We start from the raw sequence: 24518 nt of genomic DNA, 5'->3' as shown, positions 1-24518 counted from the left end.
ATGGAATGAAATATTCAAATACATTATGATTGTTATAAAAATAAATAAATACATTATTTTCTTCGTAGTCAAATTTATTCTTTATAGTCAATACATTTCACAAAATTAAACATCTGTACAAACACGAACATTTAAACATAAAATTATAAACAAAATTTTTTGTAACTACAAATTTACTTTTCAGGCCTTTTAAAATTTAATAAGCCCGACAGAAAATCGAGTGCCCATCCAACAGATTTTAATATTTTGATACAGTCGTTAGTATCTTTAATGCCAATAGCTGCCAAGTCCGCCATAGTTAAAGTTGAAAATACATCCAAATCTAATATTTCTTCTTTCTCAAAAATTTCCCAATATTTTTGCATATCAACGCGTGCCAGCAAATCATAAATAGATGGATTCTTCATAGGTGACAGGCAATTCCACACCCAGTTGAAGACAGTTGACATGGTGGAGTCAGTTTCAGCAACATTTGTATCATTGAGAACAAGTTTCGGTGGCTTATGATGACGTGCACTTCCATTATAGTTAAAAGAATTTGGAGTTGTACTTGAATTATTTGAATTAATTGAACCGCTAGAGCTATGTGAAGAACTTTGGCTGCTGGATACACTATAATAGTTATAAGTAGACGTAGCGCGAGGACTTAACTTGAATTTTGAGGATGGAATTGTGTCAGTTTCTTTAAAAGATGATTCATTGCATTTAAAAGACCCACGTGAGGAGCTGGAAGAAATGCTTGTTGATGAGTACCTCGAACTAATTTTATTGTTATTAAGATCATTATTCGATTTTTTCAAAGTTTTTTTGTCGTCAACATCAGATTTCTTTGAAATGAATCTCGGTGAAAGTTTTCTTGATTTATTTGTAGTGTCAGATAAAACATTAGCCGGCTGACGTTTGATATATTTGTTCGCATTCACGTATTTTGCACCACATGCCAATCCAGCTGGCGAAGATTTTGGTGTTTCTTTAGTGCGTTCAGCTTCTATGGCATTTATAAAAGGTTTAAGCGAGTCACCACTTATATTGAAATTGAACGCAGTACTCGCAGTAAGCGGTGTAAGTGGAGTAAGTGGTGATTTGGGATCTATTGTTTGAGTTAAAAGCACCATTTATAGTTAATTTTATAAATTTTTGCATATTTACATATGTATGTACATACCCCGATAAGCACGACTAAAAGAATTCATTTTTTCATCACAATTATTATTTAACCCAATTTAAGTTTAACACATTACAAGCACTTTCAAAGTACAAAAATAAATAAAAACTGTTAAAGTGTACGAGTACTAACAAAAGTATTAACAAAACCAACAATAATATATAGAGGCGTTATGAAAAACAACCGCAATTTGTGTAGCTGAGCGATCAGAAGCAGCCGCTAAAGTAACGAGTTCTACACCATGCGTTGTATACAGTCTTTAGTAGTAGAGAAAAAGGTAATGAAATTTACTGATATATATATTTGTATTGTGTTAATTTGTTGCGAAAATAAAATTTGATTTCCACTTTAATTCGCCGGAAGTGATACACCGGCTTCAAAATTAACACAATTTCTTTTTGACCAAAGTTTATGGTGAATAAATGGTAAACAAAATAAAAACAGCTGATTCCCTATTGTGATTGGGTAATTTCCTTGCTGACCAACTTGTTTTTTGCGTGTTTGTTTCAATATTTTTCTGCTATTTTTAGCGATTATCGAAAAATAAACGATTGTTCGAATACAATTTGCAAGAGAAAAATTAAAGACGAAAAATCAAAATAAACAAAGCACAACCAGTAGAATTCGCTTAATTATCTACAATTTATGGTAAGAGAGTTAATAAATAATCCAAACAAAAGTTGTGCAGCTATTTACAAGCTTTGTTGTAACATATTAAATCCATTTTAACATCTAGCAAGTCGCCAAGCGTGAAAATATTGCTATTGTTAGATAATTGCAAAAAAGTAAGGAAGTAGCACTTGCTACGCCAATCATATTCAATGTGTGCAATACGCTGCTGTGTACGTTATAAAGATATCAGAATTTTTCGCGAATATAAGTAAAACGTGAGTATACCAAATTCCACATAATATATATTTTACGAAAATACGCTTTTTATGTCTTGGTTTTTCGTTTCTGCGACGTAAATATTTTGCATAGCAGTTACTATTACAGCAGCAAACACAAACACGAACAAATCTACGGCGCCGTCTGCTATTGAAGCAAGTAATTGAGAAAAAGTGCGAAACCAGCTATTGTGTTTGTGGGTGTTTCATTGCAATTACAATAACAGTGCATAGGCGTATCACTAGAAAGCGACGAGGATGTCTGTGCGCCTACTAACCTTACGACTGGTTAAACATGGTCGCTACTTCCTACAAAGTTACTGGAAACGCGATATACACGTCAACATTTTGGAACAAAACCGCGAGAAGACGCGCCGAAGCTTACCCAACTCTTTAAGGGTATGTTACATTAGAATTGAATGCTACTATATGCTTTCTTCATTAACATTATTTAAATATTTATCGCGTGTAGTCGGGCGCTGTTAGTGTTACCGCGTCCGCTCAACCTTTGCCGGCTAGAGGAGCGCTTCAAGGCATTACACATGCAGCTACAAGTGGCACGGCAAAGTCGCTGCCACGTACCGGCCTCTTAAGCGTTGGCCAACATGCGCGCAAAGTTTTCATCGACAATATCTTAAATCGCGTCACAACCAATTATTCACAAGACTTACGCACGCAAGCAACTAAAAAACTCTTCTATGGCGATTCTGCACCCTTCTTTGCACTGGTCGGTGTCAGTTTAGCCTCCGGCGCTGGTGTGTTAACAAAAGAGGACGAATTGGAGGGTGTGTGTTGGGAGATACGTGAAGCCGCCGGTCGTCTACAAGCTTCTTGGAATTATGATGAAATATCCGAAAGTCTAAATAGTGACTTCAGTATCGATAAATTGGACGTGGGACCGGCTATTGCAAAAGGCTGTGCTGCAGTAGTGTATTCGGCAGCATTTAAAAACGCAAGTCATAACTCTACATCTGTAGAAACGCCTGCCTTAGATGCAACGCATGACGCCGAAGCAGCAACTGCTATGGCGCGCACTACCGCAGCTGTACCACTTCAACAACAATCTTTCCATCCAGAATTGATGTCTCCAATACAGAATATGTCCCGTTTTGTACACAATTTCGGCAGCTCCATGGATAATCTTAATGAATTGTATAATCAGAACTCCGCGGCTGCCGCTTTTGTCGCCGAGCGTAGTGCACGACGCACCAGTGACTTGGAAGAAGAAAATATACAGAAATTAGGCAACGATTTGATTAGTGATAGAAATGCTGGTTTCTCTGGTATTAGTAGTGGCATGCAAGGGCTCGTACGTATAAATTTGTGTATTGTTATGCTTTATGGAAAACACTAATAAAGTTCTATGTTTGCAGGAATCCATAGATGCGCCATTAGCTGGTATAAATCGGTATCCGCTCGCTTTGAAAATGATGTTCAACTATGACATACAAAGTAATGCACTTTCCATTCTGCGCGCCATGTACAAGGAGACCGTGCCGGCACGTGCGCGTCGCATGAATGACGGCTCAGAAGAGTGGGAACGCTTACTACAAAATCAAACACTCACTTTGCCGCCGCATCCAAATATAGTCTGCATGTTTGGCTTCTTCTGCGATGAGGTTCGCAACTTCCCCGACGGCCATATACTTTACCCAGTTGCGCAGCCGCAACGCATCAATCCACATGGTTATGGACGCAATATGTCGCTTTATTTGTTGATGAAACGCTACGACTACAGCTTGCGCGCGCTACTGGATTCACACAAACTGAGCGCACGTACCAAACTATTGCTTTTGGCACAATTGCTTGAAGCTACGGCGCATATTAATCGACATGGCATTGCGCATCGTGATATTAAGTCCGACAATATCCTTATTGAAATGAATGATGATGATTCACCGCCGGTGTTGGTGCTCTCCGATTTCGGTTGCTGTTTGGCTGATAAAGTACATGGCTTGCAGATACCTTACACTTCCTACGATATCGACAAGGGCGGCAATGCCGCGCTGATGGCGCCTGAGATCATTAACAAACAACCCGGCCCATTTGCTGTGCTGAACTATGCAAAAGCGGACTTATGGGCTTGTGGCGCGATTGCCTATGAAATATTTGGCCAACGCAATCCATTCTACTCATCGAGTGGCGGTTTAGCTTTGGCTAATGGCGAGCAAACTTTATCATTACGGAATAGTGATTATAAGGAGAACGATCTGCCACCGCTGAACGATGAATGCCCAGCGATTGTGCAGCAACTGATCTATAACATATTGAACCCGAGCCCTGCTAAGCGTGTAAGCCCGGATATCGCGGCAAACATAATGCAACTTTTTCTATGGGCACCATCTAAGTGGCTTAAAGCTGGTGGCATGCCCAACAGCCCGGAGGTGAGTTCATAAAACCAACATTCGTCTATTAATTACTAATTATGCCGATATTAATTTTACAGATTCTCCAATGGCTACTTTCACTCACCACTAAAGTAATGTGTGAGGGTCGCGCGGCTGTGGATCAGCTTAGTTTTAATGAGAGCGGTCGTCGCACTTATGTGGAATATTTATTGATATGTAGTTTTTTGGCGCGTGCACGGCTACGACGCATACGTGGCGCCCTGAGTTGGATACAAGATGTGGTAGTGGCCTAAGCAAGCTACTTCAATATATTAAATGTAACATCAAATTAACCACCAAGTAATAACAAACTAATATTACACTGGCAAAAGAACGCATCAACGGAATCTAGCACTACTGTTGCTGATAATAATGCGAAATCAATCACCATCAAGTCCAAAAAGATTTCTCTCCTCTATGTATCTTTTGTGGCTTTTAAAAATTTGTAAAATCTATTTTTTATTTATTTGTATGTTTAGTAAGGAAAATTTTCAAGTCGCTACAGCCTTTAGCAATGAAAAAACGAATAACTTGTGATGAACGATGAATACCATATGATTTACCGTTGTTTATGTGGACTTAAATATACATATTATAAATCACTAAAATTGTTTACATTATATTGGTAACTGGAAAATTGTACATTTTCTTAGAAGACGAAATTTGTGAAATCCCTGAAATATTTTACCTAAGTTTATTTAACTGTAGATATATAGAATATCATATACAATAATTAAGACTTAGCAATAAAAATTCTAATCCGCGGCAGCGCTTGCTTGTGTATAAATAAAGAGAAAAATATATGCGTAGTTGCAGAAAAATTACAAATTTAACTAAACTTCTTTGATTACTTTGATGAAGATTAAAATTTATCTACTCACCAGTTAAATAATATGTTTGATGAGTGCAGTGCTGCTGGTGACAAAACAACTCGCGCTTATTAACAATTTCATTCCATGAACACTTATTTCATATGTCTGCAGTCGTGTCATCACGCTGAAGTGCAAACGATCCAGAATGTACGGTGACAGTTTGTAACAGGACATATGTATGTATGTAAATATTTTTGATTTTGTGTGCAACTGTTTACTATGTCTGTTGTTCTTGTTATTGTAGCAACAGAAAACATTCCAGAAATAATTTTGAAGAATACTGCCGAGTAAACATTCCCTAGGCGCTTAAAAATCCGTGTGCTTTCCGAACCGACTTTGTTTGGTACGCTTGCCGAAATTTAACACCGGAGCGTTGGCTGGTTACGCTTGCCGAAACTTAATACCTGTGAAATATTTTTGTACTTTCCTAGAGTTTTGCAAGCATATTTTATATTGCAAGTATATTTAAACTAATTAATATTTGTACTTTGCCTTAATACATTTGTCAAATATAAATGAAATAGTAAAAATTTTATTTCAAATGAATATACGCTGCTTTATCAACTTTCCTCTCAGCATTGAAATATCCGGCAAAATTTCCCTCTCAAATTGCACGTAACTGTCAAACAGAGAACGCTGAGAACGTATGTACATACATATATCATAGGCAGAGAACATAGTTTTATGTTCTCTGGCTGAGCATTGAATAAAAATTTTGCTCAGGACTATATATTGCTATTATTGTTTTTACTTTTTTCTGCAGTCATACATACTATATGTGTACATATGTATGTATGTATGTATCACATGAAATTCGTTTTGTGAATATCAATGAAAGCATTCATAATTGATTACATTCAAATTAATATACTATTTCAAAGCAATAATGTAGAATCCCAAATGTGGTAAATCTCACAACAAAAACATGTTCATTCATGAACGCAAGCGTACTTTCAATAAGCAGAGTTTACCCATTCATAAAAGCAACGACCTTCACAACTCCCAGCGCATGTATTTGCCTACAAGCGGCTTTTAGCGATGGGGGACCTTCGTTTGTTTTTTCCGCACAACGCTTTTATTTAGGTATGCCAGTAAGGTGTCATTTTACATACATACATATGTATATCACTATTGTAATACATACATATGTATATAACAGTTTTTTAGGATATTATGACTACATACACATACATATGTATATGTATATGCATATGTATTTAATTTATAATATTTATAATTATATTTTCCAAAATGGAAAATAATTAAAAATTAAGTCGTATTTTAACATTGACTACAAATATTTTTCTATGAACCTACTCTATATTTCTACGCCTTGTGGGTGTCACATTGAGTCGGTAAGGGCGTATGAGTTATACAGCCAGTCGGCATTTGTGCAGTTATCTGAAGTGCAAATTTAAATTAAAAAGTCTTACTATATTTTGCGCAAAATAGTTTGTATAAAAGTCTACATATAAAAAAGTAACGTTTGGGTACCCCGAACCATCGGGAACAGTTGTCAGTTGTTTTTACAGAGTCATACCGACAACTCGCACTTTCAACTAGTTCTCACTGACCGAATTCGGAATGTAGTGACGTCATTGTTGTAAAAATATTCTAAACATCTTAAAAATGCAAAGTCACCATTCCACGTCATTTGCTAGGTAAAACTGATAATAACAATTGGTGCATTCGACTGGTATAGTAAATAAAATCTTAATTTTTTTTTTAATAATTTTCAGTGCGCGTTAGACAATATACGCGAAATATTCAAATAGTGCTTCAAAACTGAATTATTAAATCAATATACATAGCGAAATATGTCTGGTATGTTCATGTATTGAAGGGTTTTCAATTCCTATGTATGTATGTATGTGTGATATGTGATTTGTAAGCACTAGCAGATAATGAGCGTTCCTTTCACTTTTTTCCATTAAAATTTGTAACAAATAATATGGTTACAATGAGCTCAAATCAAATACGCCGCTGTCAATACTTTCATATTGATTATTGTTGAAGTTTAATGGTGTTTATACATATGTAGTATGTATGTACATACCTATGTAAATCCATCCGGATTTGCATACAATTACGCTTTTAATGCTTTTGAACCTGTTTACATGTACATATGTATATGTTACAATTCGGCCAGCGTTAGCAGCGTAAAGTGCTTGGTCATCTGGTGAATTTTATATACAATTTGTTGTATATTCATTATTTCTTTTGTTTGGGCCTCAGAGCCGTTGGTTGCGTGCGTTTCTAACGACGACCGAACAAGAAGTATGATACGAACGGTAGTTCAACGATTGAATATAGGTTTAGACTGACTGGCTGCCACGCCATGCATGGACCTACTGGTTCTTTGTAATGCCAGACGAAAGTTCAGTTTAATTCAAACTGGACGTCAACGCTTTTTATGAAGTTTAGGTGAGACTTGAATTCTTGCATTTCATCGCAGGGTAGGTCTGACGTGGGCACGGAAATGTCTTCAAACCTCCTTAGCTACTTAGGCTAAGTTCTCATCGGAACGCACTCACCGGAAACAGACATTAACATTTTTTTTCACAATTTACGTGCTTTTGTATGCTTCTTCTCCGCAACTCAAACCAATAACAGCACAACGTGGTGGTTGGCTATCATTATTGGTCTGTGCGTTAACAACTTTAGTACAAATCAGTCAGTTGATCGTGCAAGTTAGCAAGATTCGTTGCTTATTTCTGCTGCTTTCATTCACGCGGGCTGGATGTATGTATGTAAGTACCCAACAAACCTAAAAATTTTTACGTGAGCTCGTTATTTTTTAAAATAATTCGGTAAAAACGCGAATTTTAAATAAAAAGACAATAAAAGTGGTAATTATTTCAATCAGCTGTGTGTGTAATGAAGTAATAAAAACAAATAACAATTAGTGATGTATTTTGCTCAAAAATATATGCAGATGTACAGCAGTATGAGTAATAATAAAAAAATGCCAAAAGAATAACAAGTGAATGACTACTTTTGGGGAATGCCAGTCTTCAAATACTGTGTCGAATGTCTCATATGTTGGTTTTACTAAGAAATATGTATAGAAATGCAATTATCTACATACATATGTATATGTGCCTAACCGCAATATCGTGCCAAATTATGTTATTATACATACATATGTATATTTAATGCAAATAATTTATGTTGTTTCGGTTTACGAATTTTTATGACGTTTCACTTAAATACGATCGTTAAGTTACCCTTCACAATTTCCAGAAACATTAGACACACAAAAGGTGCTTAATAATACTCAAAAAGTAATAATAATATAATAATAAATATGCACTGAGCATTTTAATGGCTTAACAATAAAATTGAGTTGAGTGAGTGTGTGTTTTTAATATGAAAATATTTGACGCGCGTTCACAACGTTTTAATCGAATTAAGTGCACATATGGACAAGCCATTACAAAAAAAAAAACAAAAATAAAAAAAAAATTCAATTTTGGCCGAAGTTATATTGGGTAGTCGAAAATGTCCTTTCGTATTTTGTCAATAGATGTCGGTGCAGTGGTATATCTCCAGTGCTACCAATCACATTGTGTCATACCATATAGTGCTGGAAAGGTGAGATTTTAAGCTTCATTTAAGAAAAAAAATATTAAAATCGGGAAAGTTGAAAAAAAGTTACAGCATTTCAAAAATGAGTGAAAGTAATGAAGAAACTCGCTATATTTAGAAATTTTTGTATAAAAAAGGAAGAATGCCACGCAAGCCACCAATGAAATTTGTGAAGCTTTAGGAGACGATGCTGCATCAGTTCGTGTAGCACAACAATGGTTTACTCGCTTCCGCGCTGGAAATTTTGATGTGAAAGGTGCACCTCGCTCTGGTCGACTTATCGTTGAAAAGTCGATGAAATTATGGAAAATATTGAACAGGACCGTCACATAAGCAGCCATGAGATTGCTAAGGAACTTAACATTCATCATCAAACGATTTTGAACCATTTAAAAAAGGCTGGCTACAAAAAGAAGCACGATGTTTGGGTACCACATGAATTGTCTGTGAAAATTTGTTATGAACCAAATTAACATATGCGATTCTTTGCTGGAAACGAAATGAAATCGGACCGTTTCTGAAGCGAATGATAACAAGAGACGAAAACTGGATCAAATACGACAATAATGTGCGAAAAAGATCATGGTCCAAGCGTGGTGAAGCATAACAAATGGTCGCAAAGCCAGGATTGACGCCTCGAAAGGTTATGCTGAGTGTTTGGTGAGATTGGAAAGGTATCATCCACTAGAGCTTGGCTGGGAAATTTTGATGCATCCACCATATAGCCCTGACCTTGCACCATCGGAATATCATTTGTTTCGGTCAATGCGGAACTCCCTTAATGGAGTAAAGTTGGCTTCAAGAGAAGCCTATGGAAATTACTTGTCGCAGTTTTTCGCCGAGAAACCAGAAAAGTTTTACACTGATGGAATAATGTTTCTAGCGAAAAAGTGGCAAAAAATGGTCAACCAATATGGTACATATTTGGCTCATTAAAGTTCATTATAAATATAAAAAAATAAGTTGAAGTTTGATTAGAAATACGAAAAGACTCCTTCGACTACAATATATGCACTGGCTAAATCGGCTCAGCTGGTCACGCCGATCATTTATATATATACTATATATATTTTATTGGTCCTTTGACGTTTCCTTCTATGTGTTACTAAATTCGCGGCAGGCTTACTATACCCTGTTCAATGTATAAATATTTACTATATAGAGATTAAAGTGTGTTCTTCTCTTTGCACTGAATTCCTATGCTTTCCTTGCTCTCAACCTAAAGCAACGCCCTAAAACTCAGTTAGTGACCGATCTGCCGCCCTTCCGTAGTAATCGGCAATCCTGCACTTTAAGTTAGCAATCAGCTAACTCGTGAGTGCAATCAGTTAACTCGTTTCTACGCTACTGGAAAAATCCAATTTACGCAAATATCCGCGTCACAGTCGGTAAAAGTGTAGAATGGCAACATAACTCAAATGTGATCAAAAGTGAACAACAACAACTACATACGAGATCACTACGTTAGCGAGGCACGTCGCTCACTAACTGAAGCATTAATATCTGCGGGCTTCTCTCATAAGCGTTGGCATTTCAATATAAATGTTGTTGACTCGTACAGGAATTCATTAAGGCACCGCTGCGCCAGCGATCTATTGACACAGTTATAAGCAAGCAACAAAAACTATAGCAACTTCTGCCAGTCTTTCAAAGCTAAACAATCAGGCATTCTGTCAGTGATTTTGGAGTAGAGACAATCCTAACAATCGCTAACACACAAGGTCAACGCTTAAGCGAAGGTTAGTCAGTCAGCAGCATATAGTACATATTGTATTTTCGGTTTTGATTTGTGTAATATTTATATTATTACAGTTTTTTCTTTTGCTAAATTCTCATGTTGAACATTCAACAGGTTTTGCCAGTCAACAAACAAACCGTCTAAACAACAACAAAACTTTACGTTGTATACAAATCTTAAATCAAAAAGTGGAACATCAACAGCTGTTAGAATGGGCTCAGCAAATTGTAAAGAATCCAAACCAACTGCAGAAACGGTTGAGGAAGTAGCTGCTAAGCCGCTGAATGGTGAGTAACACAAAATTTAACTATTATGCATGCTTACATACATATGTGGTGAATTAAGCAAAAACTACGAGTTTGAAAACGAAAACGTATTGACCGATCGATGTCTTCTTCTTTACTGGCGCAGAAACCGCTTACGCGCGCCAGTCGTTTGTGCAGATCTTCCTCTTCCTCTGCTTCCCCCGGCGGGTATTGCGTCTCATACATATCTCATACAGCTTATCGTTCCATCGAATGCAATATTCGCCGTAGCCAACGGGCGAGGGACCATAAATCTTTCGCAGAACCTTTCTCTCGAAAACTCGTAACGTCGACTCATCAGTTGTTGTCATCGTCCATGCCTCTGCGCCATATAGCAATATGTCGCCAGTGAATTCTGCAAACATTGTTCGACAAAAACAACAATCGGCGTCACAAGTCAATATGACAGCCGAATTGCCGAAGCCCAAATGTATAGTAAAACACACAACAACAACAACTTTTTCATTCATGAACACAAGCACACTTTCAAAATACAAATTTGATTAATTTAAAAAAGCAGGTGTGACGAAACACGCCAATTGTGTCGCCAGTATGGAAATCGACTCATCAGCCGGTAGGGGCGTATGAGTTATGCAGACTTGTAGTCGGCATTTGTGCAGTGCTCTAACAGGCAAATATGCTCAGTCACCATTATACATACATATGTATGTATGTCATTTGCTACCGAAAACTGATAGCATTAATATTTTATGACATTTGATAATAGTGCCAACATGGGAATACTTGGGTGTTGAGATTTTTATTATATTTATTGCGCATATTTCGGTTTCCATTCCGCAGAAAAATATACATACTTAACATTAGTTTTAGAGGCTATATATACTAGATTTACTAGTTCTTTGTGTGCCAGATAGAAGTTCAGTTCAATTCAAGATGAAGTACTCATCAGGACGTCAACGCTTTTTGCGAAGTTCAGCAGAGACAGATAAAACTTTTGGCAACTTTACTAGCTATTTCGTTTTCCGGAATGCCTTTGTGGGTAGGAACAAAGTATATATGCAGTCGCCCTAAAATAATTTAGAGGAATGTGGCCGGGTTAACATTTCTTTGTCGGATATATGTTTATCCGTACCCCCCCCGATTACTTAGAGTCGGGTCCGGCGGTCTGTCTGGAACGGTATTGTCTTTACTTCTACTTAGCTTCTTCAGTTTAGTTCTCATTGCAACGAACCCACCGGAAACAGACACTAACTTAGGGTTTCTTTTTTTGTTTTTTTTAACTATTTGAATTTTTTTCTATTCAGGCACTTATCAGTCTACAACCGAAGACGACATGTCGGAATACACGAGCGCTGTAGAGGTCTGCAATGTCGATGATCTGAAGGATAATGAAATGAAAAAGTTCAACTTCGATGCAGACACTGAAGTGTTGGTGATAAAACAGGACGGTGAGATAACAGCGATTGGTAATAAGTGTCCGCATTATGGCGCACCAATGCATACCGGCGCTTTGGGTCAGGGACGCGTACGTTGCCCTTGGCATGGTGCTGCTTTCAATACGCGCACCGGCGATATTGAAGACTTCCCGGGTTTGGACGCGTTGCCTTGTTTTAAGGTGCGCGTGGAAAATGATGGTAAAGTAAAACTGCGTGCTAAGCGCAGCGATTTGAAGAAGAACAAGCGCCTCAAGGATATGGTGAAGCGTGATAAGTCTAACCAGCAATGCATCGTCGTTATTGGTGGTGGTCCAGCAGCTGCCACGTGCGTGGAGGCCTTGCGCCAAGAGGGCTTTAGCGGACGCATCGTTATGTTGTGTCGCGAACCGTATTTGCCTTATGATCGCATAAAGCTCTCCAAAGGCCTAGGAATACCCATTAATACGTTGGAATATCGGAATGCGGACTTCTATGCACAATACGGCATTGAGACGCTAATTGGTGTAGAAGCGACTAAGGTTGATACCGTGGCGAAAACTGTGCAATGCTCCAATGACGAATCGATCAAATATGATCAACTCTTTATCGCTACCGGTTTGAGTGCCAGAAAACCGCCTGTACCGGGAGTCGATTTGAAAAACGTCTTCACATTGCGTGACTATCAAGACTCAAAGGCAATATTGGCAGCAATAACACCGGAGACAAATCTGGTCTGCGTGGGTGGAAGCTTCATTGCAATGGAAGTGGCTGCAGCGCTGGTTAATCAAGTAAAATCGGTGAGTAATTAGGACCATATACCGTTGGTCAACTACTAGCGCTGTCGAAACGGTTACTAACAAGGACTCAGTATGCATTTAATAATCGCTCTCTGCTCTACAGGTCACTGTCATATTTTCTGGTGATTATCCATTTGCCTTATTCGGCGATGCCGTCGGAAAACTTTTCTACGATCTGTATCGTGAGAAAGGTATCATAATGAAAAATCAAAGTAAACTCTCCGAGTTGTACGGCAATGCCGAAGGTTTTGTCAGACAAGTTGGAGTAAAAAACGGTGACAAATTTGAATGCGATGTCGTCGTTCTGGGCACTGGTTCGGTTTATAATACTGGTTTCTTGGAAAACTCCGGTATTCACGTAAATCGCAATGGTTCCATCAACACCGACATGCATCTGATGACAAATGTGATTGATGTCTATGCCGGCGGTGACATTGCCAATGCACCAGTTTTTGCGAATGCGAATCAACGCGATAGCGTTAGTCACATACAATTGGCACAATATCATGGACGTGTGGCGGCACGCAATATGACCGGCACCATTGAGGATCTGCACACAGTGCCATTCTTCTTTACCATGCTTTTCGGTAAGGGTATACGATATGCTGGACATGGTTCATATACCGACGTGCTGATCAAGGGTGATTTGGAGAATTTCAAGTTCGTTGCTTACTATCTAGATAACTATGGCAATGTGGTAGCAGTTATGTCAATTGGTCACGATCCGGTAGTGGCGCAGTTCGCCGAACTGCTTAGCCAGGGCAAGCGTTTGCATCGCTCACATATCGTGAATGGTGAGGACCACTTGAAGTGGACGCATAAGTTGGAAGAGAAAAAGTCGCGGTGACGCAGTAAATGTTGAACTTTTTCTGCGTGGGTTTTATTAGTAACTAAGAAAAATACGGTTAATAATATATAGTATAATTATAATACATAATAAAAATGAGGTTTTACAAAAAAAAAAATTAAATAGTTATTAACACTCCCACCTTTATATTTAATACTCAAGAGATTGCAAATGATACACTTGAAATAAATAATAATAGTGAAAATATCCTCGGATTTACGTGGAGATCCCTTAGTTATGTAATATTTTTAAGTATCTTCAAGTAAAGGGATCGAATTTAGACGAAATCAGAAAATGTATATAGAAGGGTACATGTATATTGGTTAATTTTTGATTAATTTGGTTCTCCCTGTATAACTTATCGTTAATATTATTGTCCAACTGTAACATATCGTTCTTACGAAAATTAATCTAAAAATTAGGGCAGTAAATACCTACTTCACAAAACATAGTCAGTTAATAATTAATAATATAAAATAAAAATATTCGTAACATTAATAAATGTTTAGTACAATATCAGGTCTAAATTTTTCCCACATATAAATCCCGAAACACTGACAACACTTGCTGTCAAAAATTATCTAAATTCATAACTAATCAAACAGATCGAAGTTGAATTTTTTTTGCTGTTCATCAAACATCAAATAACTTTTTCTTTTCCTATTATACACGTATGATTTTTTCTAACGTTATCACAAATAGTTAGTGTATCATGAAAGCAGGCAAATGTGACACTGAGGAAACCTGGCAGCAAGTTGGCACACCAAAAAACACAGTACGTATCGTATATTTATCGTCATGACATTCGGTATCGGGATATCAGGTTCGACTATATACTCATTAAAATGAATGAATATCATTCGCCGCTGGTGTTGGTGCTCTCCGATTTCGGTGGCTATTTGGTTGATAAAGTACATAGCATTGTAAGCAGAACGATCGTCACTGCTGAGCGATGAATGTCCAGCCATTGTGCAGTAACTGATCTAAAAGATAGTAAACCTGAGCCCTGCTAAGTATGTAAGCCTAGATATCGCAGCAAACAGAATCCAACCTTTACTATGAACGCTATACAAGTGGCTTAAAGGTGGTGGTACCCAACAGTCCGAAGGTGAGTTCATAAAACCACCAATCGACTATTAATTACTTTATGCTGATATTAATTTTACAGATTCAGACAGTTTTCACTCACCACCAATGTAATGTGGGAGGATCGCATTTCTGTGGATCAGCACAATCAAGTCCAAATGAATTTTACCTAACTATACATATGTATTTAATTGTAGATATAGAGAATATCATAAACAACAAATACGAATTAGCAATAAATACCTACTCTAATCCACGAATTGCTTGCATGTGTAAAAATAAAGATATAAATACTTGGGTAATTGCAAAAAAAATACTAATTTAACTAAATTGCTTTGATTACTTTGATGAAGATTTAAATGTATTTACTCACCAGTTAAATAATATGTTTGATGAGTCAAGTGCTGCTGGTGACGAAACAACTCTCGCTTATTAACAATTTCATTCCACGCACATAAAGTTCATATGCTCGCAGTCGCGTCAACACGCTGAAGTGCAAACGATTCATAACACATAGTACACATGTACTTGCTTAAAATATATGTTGTTCCGCTTCCCTGAAATAATTTAGAAGATTGCTGGTTCTTGGGTGCCAAAAATCCGTGTGCGTTCCAGTTACGTACGCCCAACTGCCGTGGCAGTGTTGGTTGGTAAAATATTCTTATACTTTTCTGTGGTTTTGCAAGCATATTTTATATTGTAAGTAAATTGAAAAGAATATATAGTCACATTTTGATTTTACACATTTGTCAAAACTAAATAAAATAGTAAAAATTTGATTTCGAATGAATAAACGCTGCTTTATCAACTTTCCTTACAGCATTGAAATATCCGGTCGAATTTCCCTCTGAAATCTGCATGTAGCTGTCAAATCTCAACGCTTCATATCAAAATTGCAACCCTGTTACCGCCAATTAATCAGCTGTTTGTAATTGCATTTCAAAGTGCAACCAATCACAAAAATATACGAAGAAAACAATATCTCTGAAAATGATAAGAATTTACAATTTCGAAATTATTTATTGTGCAATCACATTTCAATTTATCTTTCCTTAGTGCTAAACAGTGTTTTAATCGCAATCTAGTTAAGTGATCCTTAAAGATTTGTCAGTAAAGTTTTATCAGCAAACGTGACCGAGTTAGCATATATGTACATATGTGCGTATGTACTGCAAAAAAATACTTGAAATAAAACGCTGACACATTAACAAAACTATAATTACATATGAGTATACTAGCGGCAAACCAAAAAAATTAAATAAAGTGAAAAATGTTTCGCTTATCACCAGACGTTTATACATTGATATATAAATTTAAGCGTATATTATTCACTAAGCAATTGGCTGTTTGCCGATTTGAAATAGCTTTCACGACATAAATTTTGTATTATATGTACATATGTATGTAGCAAGCGAAACTTGTTTGCTAAAGAATTAAAAAGTGGCGGTAGGAAGTGAGAGTAAAAACTGTGCTATTTTCACCGGCTGACATTGTTTTACGAAATTTTCGAAAATGTAAGTAAAATTAAATATTCATATGTATGTATGTATATGTATGTATATTCTGATTTCCTTTTCTTCCCATTTTGCTCATTTGTCGGAACTGCCGATATCGGACCAATATAGCATATACATAGCTGCCTGACAAACTGAACTACCAAAATCATGTTTTTGTATGGAAAACTTTTTTATTTATCAAGATATCTTTACGAAATTTGAACTGAATTATTGTCAAGGCCAACTGCACTATCTCCGAACAAATTGTTGAGATCGGACTACATATAAATCGATCGTTCAAAATTAGAATAAAGATAATTTTTTACCTACTTTATGTTATAAAAAATGCACCTGTGAAGGGTATTGTAGCTTCGACGCAGCCGAAGATAAAGCTTTTTCTTGTTTTTCTTTTCCTTTTTGTTAATAATATGGTTTTACCTGAATCTTAAGCATTTGTATATGAACATTATATACATATGTACATATATGCATGTATATGCATATATCAGTTTACTTTTAATACAATTTAATACAATCGCAAACAAAACCTAAATGCTATTAAGCCTACTCGGACGTACATACAAACATATGTAAGTATGTAATATTTTGGTTCTCGTATCAATATTCAACGCCACTTTTGCTCTCAACAGCATTGACCAATTTTCTGTTTGTACTTTTTCAATAAGGACAATAATATCATTTGCTTTGTGGTACTTCTCCTTCAACTTCAAATTGCTAATTTTAATTTCTATTAAAAGTTATCAACAAAAAAAAAAACGAAGAACTAGTGAAAAATAAAGTGCTCAATCACTTTTCCTAAATCTATTCATACATACTTATGCTCAATCGCTCCATTAGTATCGTCGGTACGTTCAAGTCAGAGCAACATTAGTACAAATCAGTCTGTTGATCGTGTAAGTTATCAAAGTTGGTTGCTTATTTCTGCTATTTACATTCACGCGTGCTGGATGTAAGTACCTATGTACGTACAAAAGCGTTTGTATATATGCTCGACAAATAAATTTTTACGAGAGCTTGTTATTTGTTAAACAATTCACGAGAAACGAGAAACGAGAACTTTAATTAAAACGGCAATAAAAGTAGTAATAACTTCAAGCGACTGTTTGTATAACGAAGTAATAAACCGAATAACAATAACAGAGGTATTTTGTGAAAAAGAAACAGTTCATGTAAAAATTATTAAAATTTTACGGTCAAATCGTCGTTCTAATGTAGAATATCTTAAGTCTTACTCAATTATGATTGATCTTAAAGTTTAACAACGAAATTAAGAGACATTTCAAATAATTCAGCTGACTAAACTTACTTTCTTACTTTTCCGATAAAAAGACACAATTTCGCAGAATACAGCAGAAAATTGTCAATTTATTGCAGCAATAGTATCTAAAAATAGTACTGTTTAGTTGATAGTGCACAACCAAGGCAAACGATGCAATTAACACAAAAGTCGGTCTAACGGTGTTTTCAAGTTAAGTAAGATAGTGATAACGTTGAAATTTCTTGAGTAGTTAAATAAGTGATTTACGCATTGATATACCATATTTCAAAAAAGTAATTTCGAAAATGTTTGAGTTATGACTCTTTTGCAGTTTAAGTGCGATATTTACTTACAAGCATATGTACATATGTGTAATAATGAACAATTGCAAAAATAATAAAAAGTGAATGACAGCCTTCAGGGGAAACCTGTCGGCAACAACTGCGTCGCGTGTTTCATGTGTTGAATTTAATAAGAAATATGTATAGATACATATACATATGTATGTGTGTGTCTAACCGCAATGTCGTGCCAATTGATGTTATTATGTATTTAATGCAAATAATTTATGAGGATTCTGTAAAATAATTTCCATGATGTTTCACATAAATAAGTACGTTAAATTACCCTTCACAATTTTTGCAAACATTAGACAGACATAAGGTGCCTTATCAAACTCAAAAAGTAATAAAAAATGTTTACATCGGTTTCACTCATCTGCTACCTGGAATGCTAATCACAAATAACAAAGTTTCCATACAATAACTTTATTTTGATCGTTCAGTTTGTATGACAGCTTTATGATATAGTCATCCGATCCGAAAATATTTTATATGAAAATTCGTAAAGATAGCCTTGATTCCGACCGTTCAGTTTGTGTGGCAGCTGTATGCTATAGTGGTCCGATATGCGATTCCGACAAAGGAGCAGATACCTGCTGAGCAAAGGACGAATGCAAAATTTTAGATCGATATCTGAAAAACAGAGCGACTAGTTCGCGTATATAAAGATGTACAGATAGACGGACAAGGCTCAATCGACATAGCACGTCACGCTGATCATTTATATATTATAAGGCATCCGACTTTTCTTTCTGGGTATTACCAACTTCGCGGAAAGCTTAATACACCCTGTTCGATGTATAAATATTTGTAGGGATTAAAGTATGTTTCATCTTCTTTGCACTAATTTCCTATGTTCTCCTTTCTCTTTATGTTCTTAACTCAACGCAAACTAATATCTGCGGTCTACTCTCATACGCATGGCAGGAATTCATTAGCACGCCGTTGTGTCAGCATCCTATCGACACAATTATTAGTGCAGCAACAAAAACAACAGAAACTTCTGTCAGTCTTTAGAAGTCAGCTAAACAATCACTACCAGAAAAGGTCAACGTCTAACCGAAGGTTAGTCAGTCAACAGCGTACATTTGGTATTTTCGCTTTGATTTGTGTAATATTTCTTTTATTACGATTTTTCTTTTGCATAATTCTCAACATGTTGAACATTCAACAGGTTTTGCCAGTCAACAAACAAACCGCGCAAACAACAACAAGTACATACGTTGTATAAAAATCTTAAATCAACAAGTGGAACATCAACAGCTGTTAGAATGGGCTCAGCAAATTGTAAAGAATATTCAACAACAACTTCGAAAAGGATTGAGGATGTTGCTGCTAAACCGCAGGACGGTGAGTAAAAAAGAATTTAACTATTAGTTACCTGTTTGGGTCAAACAACTGATTACGTGCAAGTTTAAAGAGTTATTATGCATATTTATGTACATATAGTATTTATGTGTGTAGGTGTATTAAGCGAAAATTACGAGTTTCAAAACGAAAACGTGTTGACCGGTCGATGTCGCTGCTTTAGCATTTAAGATATGGAATATCAAATATTTAACCCTGTTTAATTTGGAGCGATCAAATAGAAAAAAAGAAAGTATTTCCAATACGTCCAATTTGCACTCAATTCCGTAATAGTGAAAATTCTAACCTATAACACACCCCTAAACTTAAAACTGAATTTTTCTTTATTGCGTCAATCTCTCTCAATATTCTCAAAACAAAAAAAATTAAAAAAATAATAAATCTCAAATACTCAATAAATAATTTGTCAACACAAGAAAATTTTCATAATTTGCTATATGCGTGTCATTAAATCGAAATAGTGCGTGTTTGTGAGTGCAAAACCAAAAAAAATATCGTAAAAACTTCCGAAACACATCGAAAGTAGACCAAAATAGTAAGGACATATAGAGGTAAGGCCCTTTTGGTTTTTTTGTACCAAATATATGTATATATGTATGTGTGTATATATTTATTACAACGAAAAATTGAGATTGCGTGGCGATTAATAGTGTTTAAATATCAATTTAAGACAATTAATATATTTGCTAGTTAAGTACAAAATAATGGTCAACACGCTCCTTTCACATTTTGTGACTTCAAAAAGTAATTATCTAGTTTGCGATCCAAATTGGCAAGCCTAATGCAGAGGAAAACTAAAAACAAACCAAAAATTGCAAAATAAATTGATGGCCGCTGTCAATTTTCTTTCTCCAGTCATTCCGGTAACGGCATTATTCTAATGTCAGTCAGCTGTGAATGTCTCTTATAAAGCTTTTCCCTACCATCTTTTTTGTGAAGTTTAATGCTTGTGGCGTATTTATTCAGTGAATTGTCGCACTTTCAGTAGTTTTCAACATAACCATTATAAGAGGAGTTACAGACGGACTAAAGAAGGTACAAACATACATACATATGGTGTAGCTAATAAAAGCGTTATAAAAACAAACACGAAGAATAGAAACGCATAACACATCACGATAAAACAATTGTCGAATTGCCTAATGTTGGTTTTGCTTTATCGCTAACAAGTACGCGTAATTAAATTTTAATTTTTGGCCTTTTTAGTTTTGTGTTTCGCAAGTTCGTTTTTTATTTTGTGTTTGCAAAGCAAATGTTGCCCAAGGTTACACAAACGTGAATAGCGGCCGCATAATGAAAATCGAAATTAGCCGGTTGGCAGGTGTTACGATCAGCCGGTAGGGGCGTATGAGTTATACAACCGGTCGTCGGCATTTGTGCAGTGTTGTAAAATGTAGAAATTACAAAATTAAATTAAAATATCAAATTAAAATATGCATAGATTTGAAATAGTTAAAAAAATAAATATATAAATATTAATTAGAACTTAAATAGTACAATAGAAAATAAATGTTGAAAATCGCTGAGAAAATATGGAAACATCTACATACAAATGTACATACATAGTATACTAAACGTAACGCTTGAGAACTCCGAACCATTGGGAACAGTTTGTTGACAACAATTTCTCATTGGCTCATTTGTAAATCCAGTGACGTCATCGCTGCAAATATATATGTTAAGTAGGCAAAAATGCACAGTCAGCATTATGCGTTATTTACTAACGAAAAGTGATAGCGACAAGTTGTGCATTCGGGTATATATATATATCTTAATTTTTCTAATATTTTTACTGCACGTTATATAATAAACGCGAAATATTCAATTCGAGCTTCAAAAGTGAAATATTAATGCTTTAAAAAATGTCTGGTATGTTCATATATTTCTGGGGTTTCGATTTATATGTGTGAGATGTATACGAGTATGTGTGTGTTTTGTGCAATTTGTAAACATTAGCCGATAATGAGTGTTTCTTTCACGTTTTTCCATGTGCCACTGTCAATACTTTCATATTGATTATTGTTGATGTTCAATGGTGTTTACAAGTACCTATGTATGTACTACATAGTATGTGATTCACAAAACATTACTCTTTTAGTGTTTTTGAACTTATATACATACATACATATGTATGCATAAGTATATTTATATTCATGTCTATGGTATCCTGCGATTCGGCCGGTGTTAGCAGCCAAAAGAATTTGGGCAGCTTGTGATTTTAATATGAAATATGTTGTATATCCATAATTTTTTTGTTTAGCCGACAGAGTCGTTGTTTACGTGGGATATGTGTTCGTTAGCGTTCTTTGGTTTATTTTGAGTCACCTAACGGTGAACGAAAAAGTAGTTTCATGCGAAAGGTAGTTGCTCGAATCAATGTATGTACATACATAGTACATGGGTTAGGTTATATTGGTTGGCTGTCACACTATCCATAGACCTACTGGTCCTTTGTAATATCAGATGGAAGTTCAGTTTAATTCTAGCTGAAGTATTCGTCAGGAAGTCAACGCTTTTTGCGAAGTTTAGGAGGGACAGATAATACTTTTGGCAATCTCACCAGCTATTTCGTTTCCCGGAATGCATTTGTGGGTCGGAGCATAAGGCATATGCAGTCGCTTTCCTTCCTGATCATGAGCTACTTTTGGGAGGTTTTCCCACCTTATTTACTCTCCTACACTACAAACACTTCTTACTTACAGCTCTACGTATATTGTTATTCATACTACGACTAGGTATCCGCTAAAACAACAATTTACTCATTTAAATTTTTTTCACTTCAGGCACCTATCAGTCTACAACCCAAGACAACATGTCGGAATACACGAGCGCTGTAGAGGTCTGCAACATCGAAGATCTGAAGGATAATGAAATGAAAGCGTTCAACTTCGATGAAGACACTAAAGTGTTGGTGGTAAAGCAGGACGGTGAGATAACAGCGATTGGTAATAAGTGTCCGCATTATGGCGCACCCTTGCATACCGGCGCTTTGGGTCATGGACGCGTACGTTGCCCTTGGCATGGCGCCACTTTCAATACGCGCACCGGCGATATTGAAGACTTTCCGGGCTTGGACGCGTTGCCCTGTTTTATGGTGCGCGTGGAAAATGATGGTAAAATAAAGCTGCGTGCTAAGCGCACGGACTTGGAGAAGAACAAGCGCCTCAAGGATATGGTGAAGCGCGATAAGTCTAACCAGCAATGCGTCGTCGTTATTGGTGGTGGGCCAGCAGCTGCCACGTGCGTGGAGGCCTTGCGCCAAGAGGGCTTTAGCGGACGCATCGTTATGTTGTGTCGCGAACCGTATTTGCCTTATGATCGCATAAAGCTCTCCAAAGGCCTAGGAATACCCATTAATACGTTGGAATATCGGAATGCGGACTTCTATGCACAATACGGCATTGAGACGCTAATTGGTGTAGAAGCGACTAAGGTTGATACCGTGGCGAAAACTGTGCAATGCTCCAATGACGAATCGATCAAATATGATCAACTCTTTATCGCTACCGGTTTGAGTGCCAGAAAACCGCCTGTACCGGGAGTCGATTTGAAAAACGTCTTCACATTGCGTGACTATGAAGACTCAAAGGCAATATTGGCAGCAGTAACACCGGAGACAAATGTGGTCTGCGTGGGTGGAAGCTTTATTGCAATGGAAGTGGCTGCAGCGCTGGTCAACAAAGCAAAGTCGGTGAGTAATTAGGACCATATACCGTTGGTCAACTGCTAGAGCAGTCAAAAGCTCTTTCTCAATATTTGTGGGGAATTTAAATATGCGGTTATTATTAAGGATTATAGAATTAATTACCGCTCTCTTCTCTACAGGTCACTGTGATATTTACTAGTGATTATCCATTTGCCTTATTCGGCGATGCCGTCGGAAAACTTTTCTACGATCTGTATCGTGAAAAAGGTATCATAATGAAAAATCAAAGTCAACTCTCCGAATTGTACGGTAATGCCGAAGGTTTTGTGAACCAAGTAGAACTAAATAACGGTAACAAATTTGATTGCGATGTCGTCGTTCTGGGCACTGGTTCGGTTTATAATACTGGTTTCTTGGAAAACTCCGGTATTCATGTAAATCGCAATGGTTCCATCAACACCGACATGCATCTGATGACAAATGTGATTGATGTCTATGCCGGCGGTGACATTGCCAATGCACCAGTTTTTGCGAATGCGAATCAACGCGAAAGCGTTAGTCACATACAATTGGCACAATATCATGGACGTGTGGCGGGACTCAATATTGCCGGCAACATTCAGGATCTACGCGCAGTGCCCTTCTTCTTCTCACTTATTTTCGGTAAGGGAATGCGTTATGCTGGACATGGTCACTTTTCCGACGTGCTGATTAAGGGTGATTTGGAGAACTTCAAGTTCGTTGCTTACTATCTTGATAACTATGGTAATGTGGTGGCAGTTCTGACAATTGGTCACGATCCGGTAGTGGCGCAATTCGCCGAGCTGCTTAGCCAGGGCAAGCGTTTGCATCGCTCACATATCGAGAACGGTGGAAATCACTTGAACTGGACGCATTGGTTGGATGAGAAAAAGTCGCGGACACCCTGTGAATGCTGAAGGACGTTTACTGCGTGGGTTTTTATTAGAAATAAAGAAACATACGATTATAATAAAAGGCGTTATTATAAAAATGAAGTATTACAAACAAAAAATAAATAAAATTAAATAATCATTGATAATTAAATGTACACACGAAAAACACTCCCAACTTTATACATATATACATATTTATATACTATTTTGCATGTAATACTCAAGAGATTGCAAATGATAAACTTGAAATAAATAATAATAGTGAAAATATCCTTGTATTTGCGTGGAGATCCGTGATCTATGTAGATACATACATACATATTTATGTACAAAAAGACTGCAGAATGAAGAAAGATAGTAGATGATAACTAGTGGTGGCAGAGAATAAGACTGACATAATTTGGGAAATGTTTAATGCTGCTACAG

The 24518-nt window shown here is 36.6% G+C and overlaps 3 protein-coding genes and 1 pseudogene across 13 annotated transcripts; 3 read left to right on the top strand and 1 right to left on the bottom strand.

The window, feature by feature from the left end:
- Window positions 1-56: 56 nt before the first annotated feature.
- On the bottom strand, window positions 57-1410 carry LOC120775266 (rho GTPase-activating protein gacGG-like). The gene is made up of 2 exons (XM_040105362.1): window positions 1166-1410; window positions 57-1090 (listed from the first exon to the last, which is right to left on the bottom strand). The coding sequence occupies exons 1-2, from the start codon at window positions 1191-1193 to the stop codon at window positions 174-176; spliced, it is 945 nt and encodes a 314-aa protein (XP_039961296.1). The 5' UTR covers window positions 1194-1410; the 3' UTR covers window positions 57-173.
- Window positions 1411-1638: 228 nt separating this feature from the next.
- LOC120775264 lies at window positions 1639-5272 on the top strand. 2 transcript variants are annotated; one of them, XM_040105349.1, is made up of 6 exons: window positions 1639-1813; window positions 1902-2052; window positions 2150-2451; window positions 2525-3361; window positions 3426-4436; window positions 4499-5272. In XM_040105349.1, the coding sequence occupies exons 3-6, from the start codon at window positions 2311-2313 to the stop codon at window positions 4691-4693; spliced, it is 2184 nt and encodes a 727-aa protein (XP_039961283.1). In that variant the 5' UTR covers window positions 1639-1813; window positions 1902-2052; window positions 2150-2310; the 3' UTR covers window positions 4694-5272. The 2 variants fall into 2 exon arrangements, with proteins under 2 accessions (XP_039961283.1, XP_039961284.1); XM_040105350.1 differs by having other exon boundaries at window positions 2147-2451.
- Window positions 5273-9799: 4527 nt separating this feature from the next.
- On the top strand, window positions 9800-13977 carry LOC120774689 (annotated as a pseudogene).
- Window positions 13978-16030: 2053 nt separating this feature from the next.
- On the top strand, window positions 16031-24362 carry LOC120775265 (apoptosis-inducing factor 3-like). 10 transcript variants are annotated; one of them, XM_040105355.1, is made up of 5 exons: window positions 16031-16562; window positions 19092-19229; window positions 19339-19514; window positions 22316-23223; window positions 23358-24362. In XM_040105355.1, coding segments are annotated over exons 1-5 (1983 nt in total). In that variant the 5' UTR covers window positions 16031-16560; the 3' UTR covers window positions 24117-24362. The 10 variants fall into 10 exon arrangements, with proteins under 10 accessions (XP_039961289.1, XP_039961288.1, XP_039961290.1 ...); XM_040105354.1 differs by lacking the exon at window positions 16031-16562 and adding an exon at window positions 17442-17526; XM_040105356.1 differs by lacking the exon at window positions 16031-16562 and adding an exon at window positions 17455-17514.
- The last annotated feature ends 156 nt before the right edge of the window (window positions 24363-24518 follow it).

The sequence above is a fragment of the Bactrocera tryoni genome, chromosome 4 (genome assembly GCF_016617805.1).
Source record: "Bactrocera tryoni isolate S06 chromosome 4, CSIRO_BtryS06_freeze2, whole genome shotgun sequence".
Lineage (NCBI taxonomy): Eukaryota > Metazoa > Arthropoda > Insecta > Diptera > Tephritidae > Bactrocera > Bactrocera tryoni.
The sequence above is the reverse complement of the archived record's forward strand: the minus strand, read 5'-3'. Positions and strand labels throughout refer to the sequence as shown.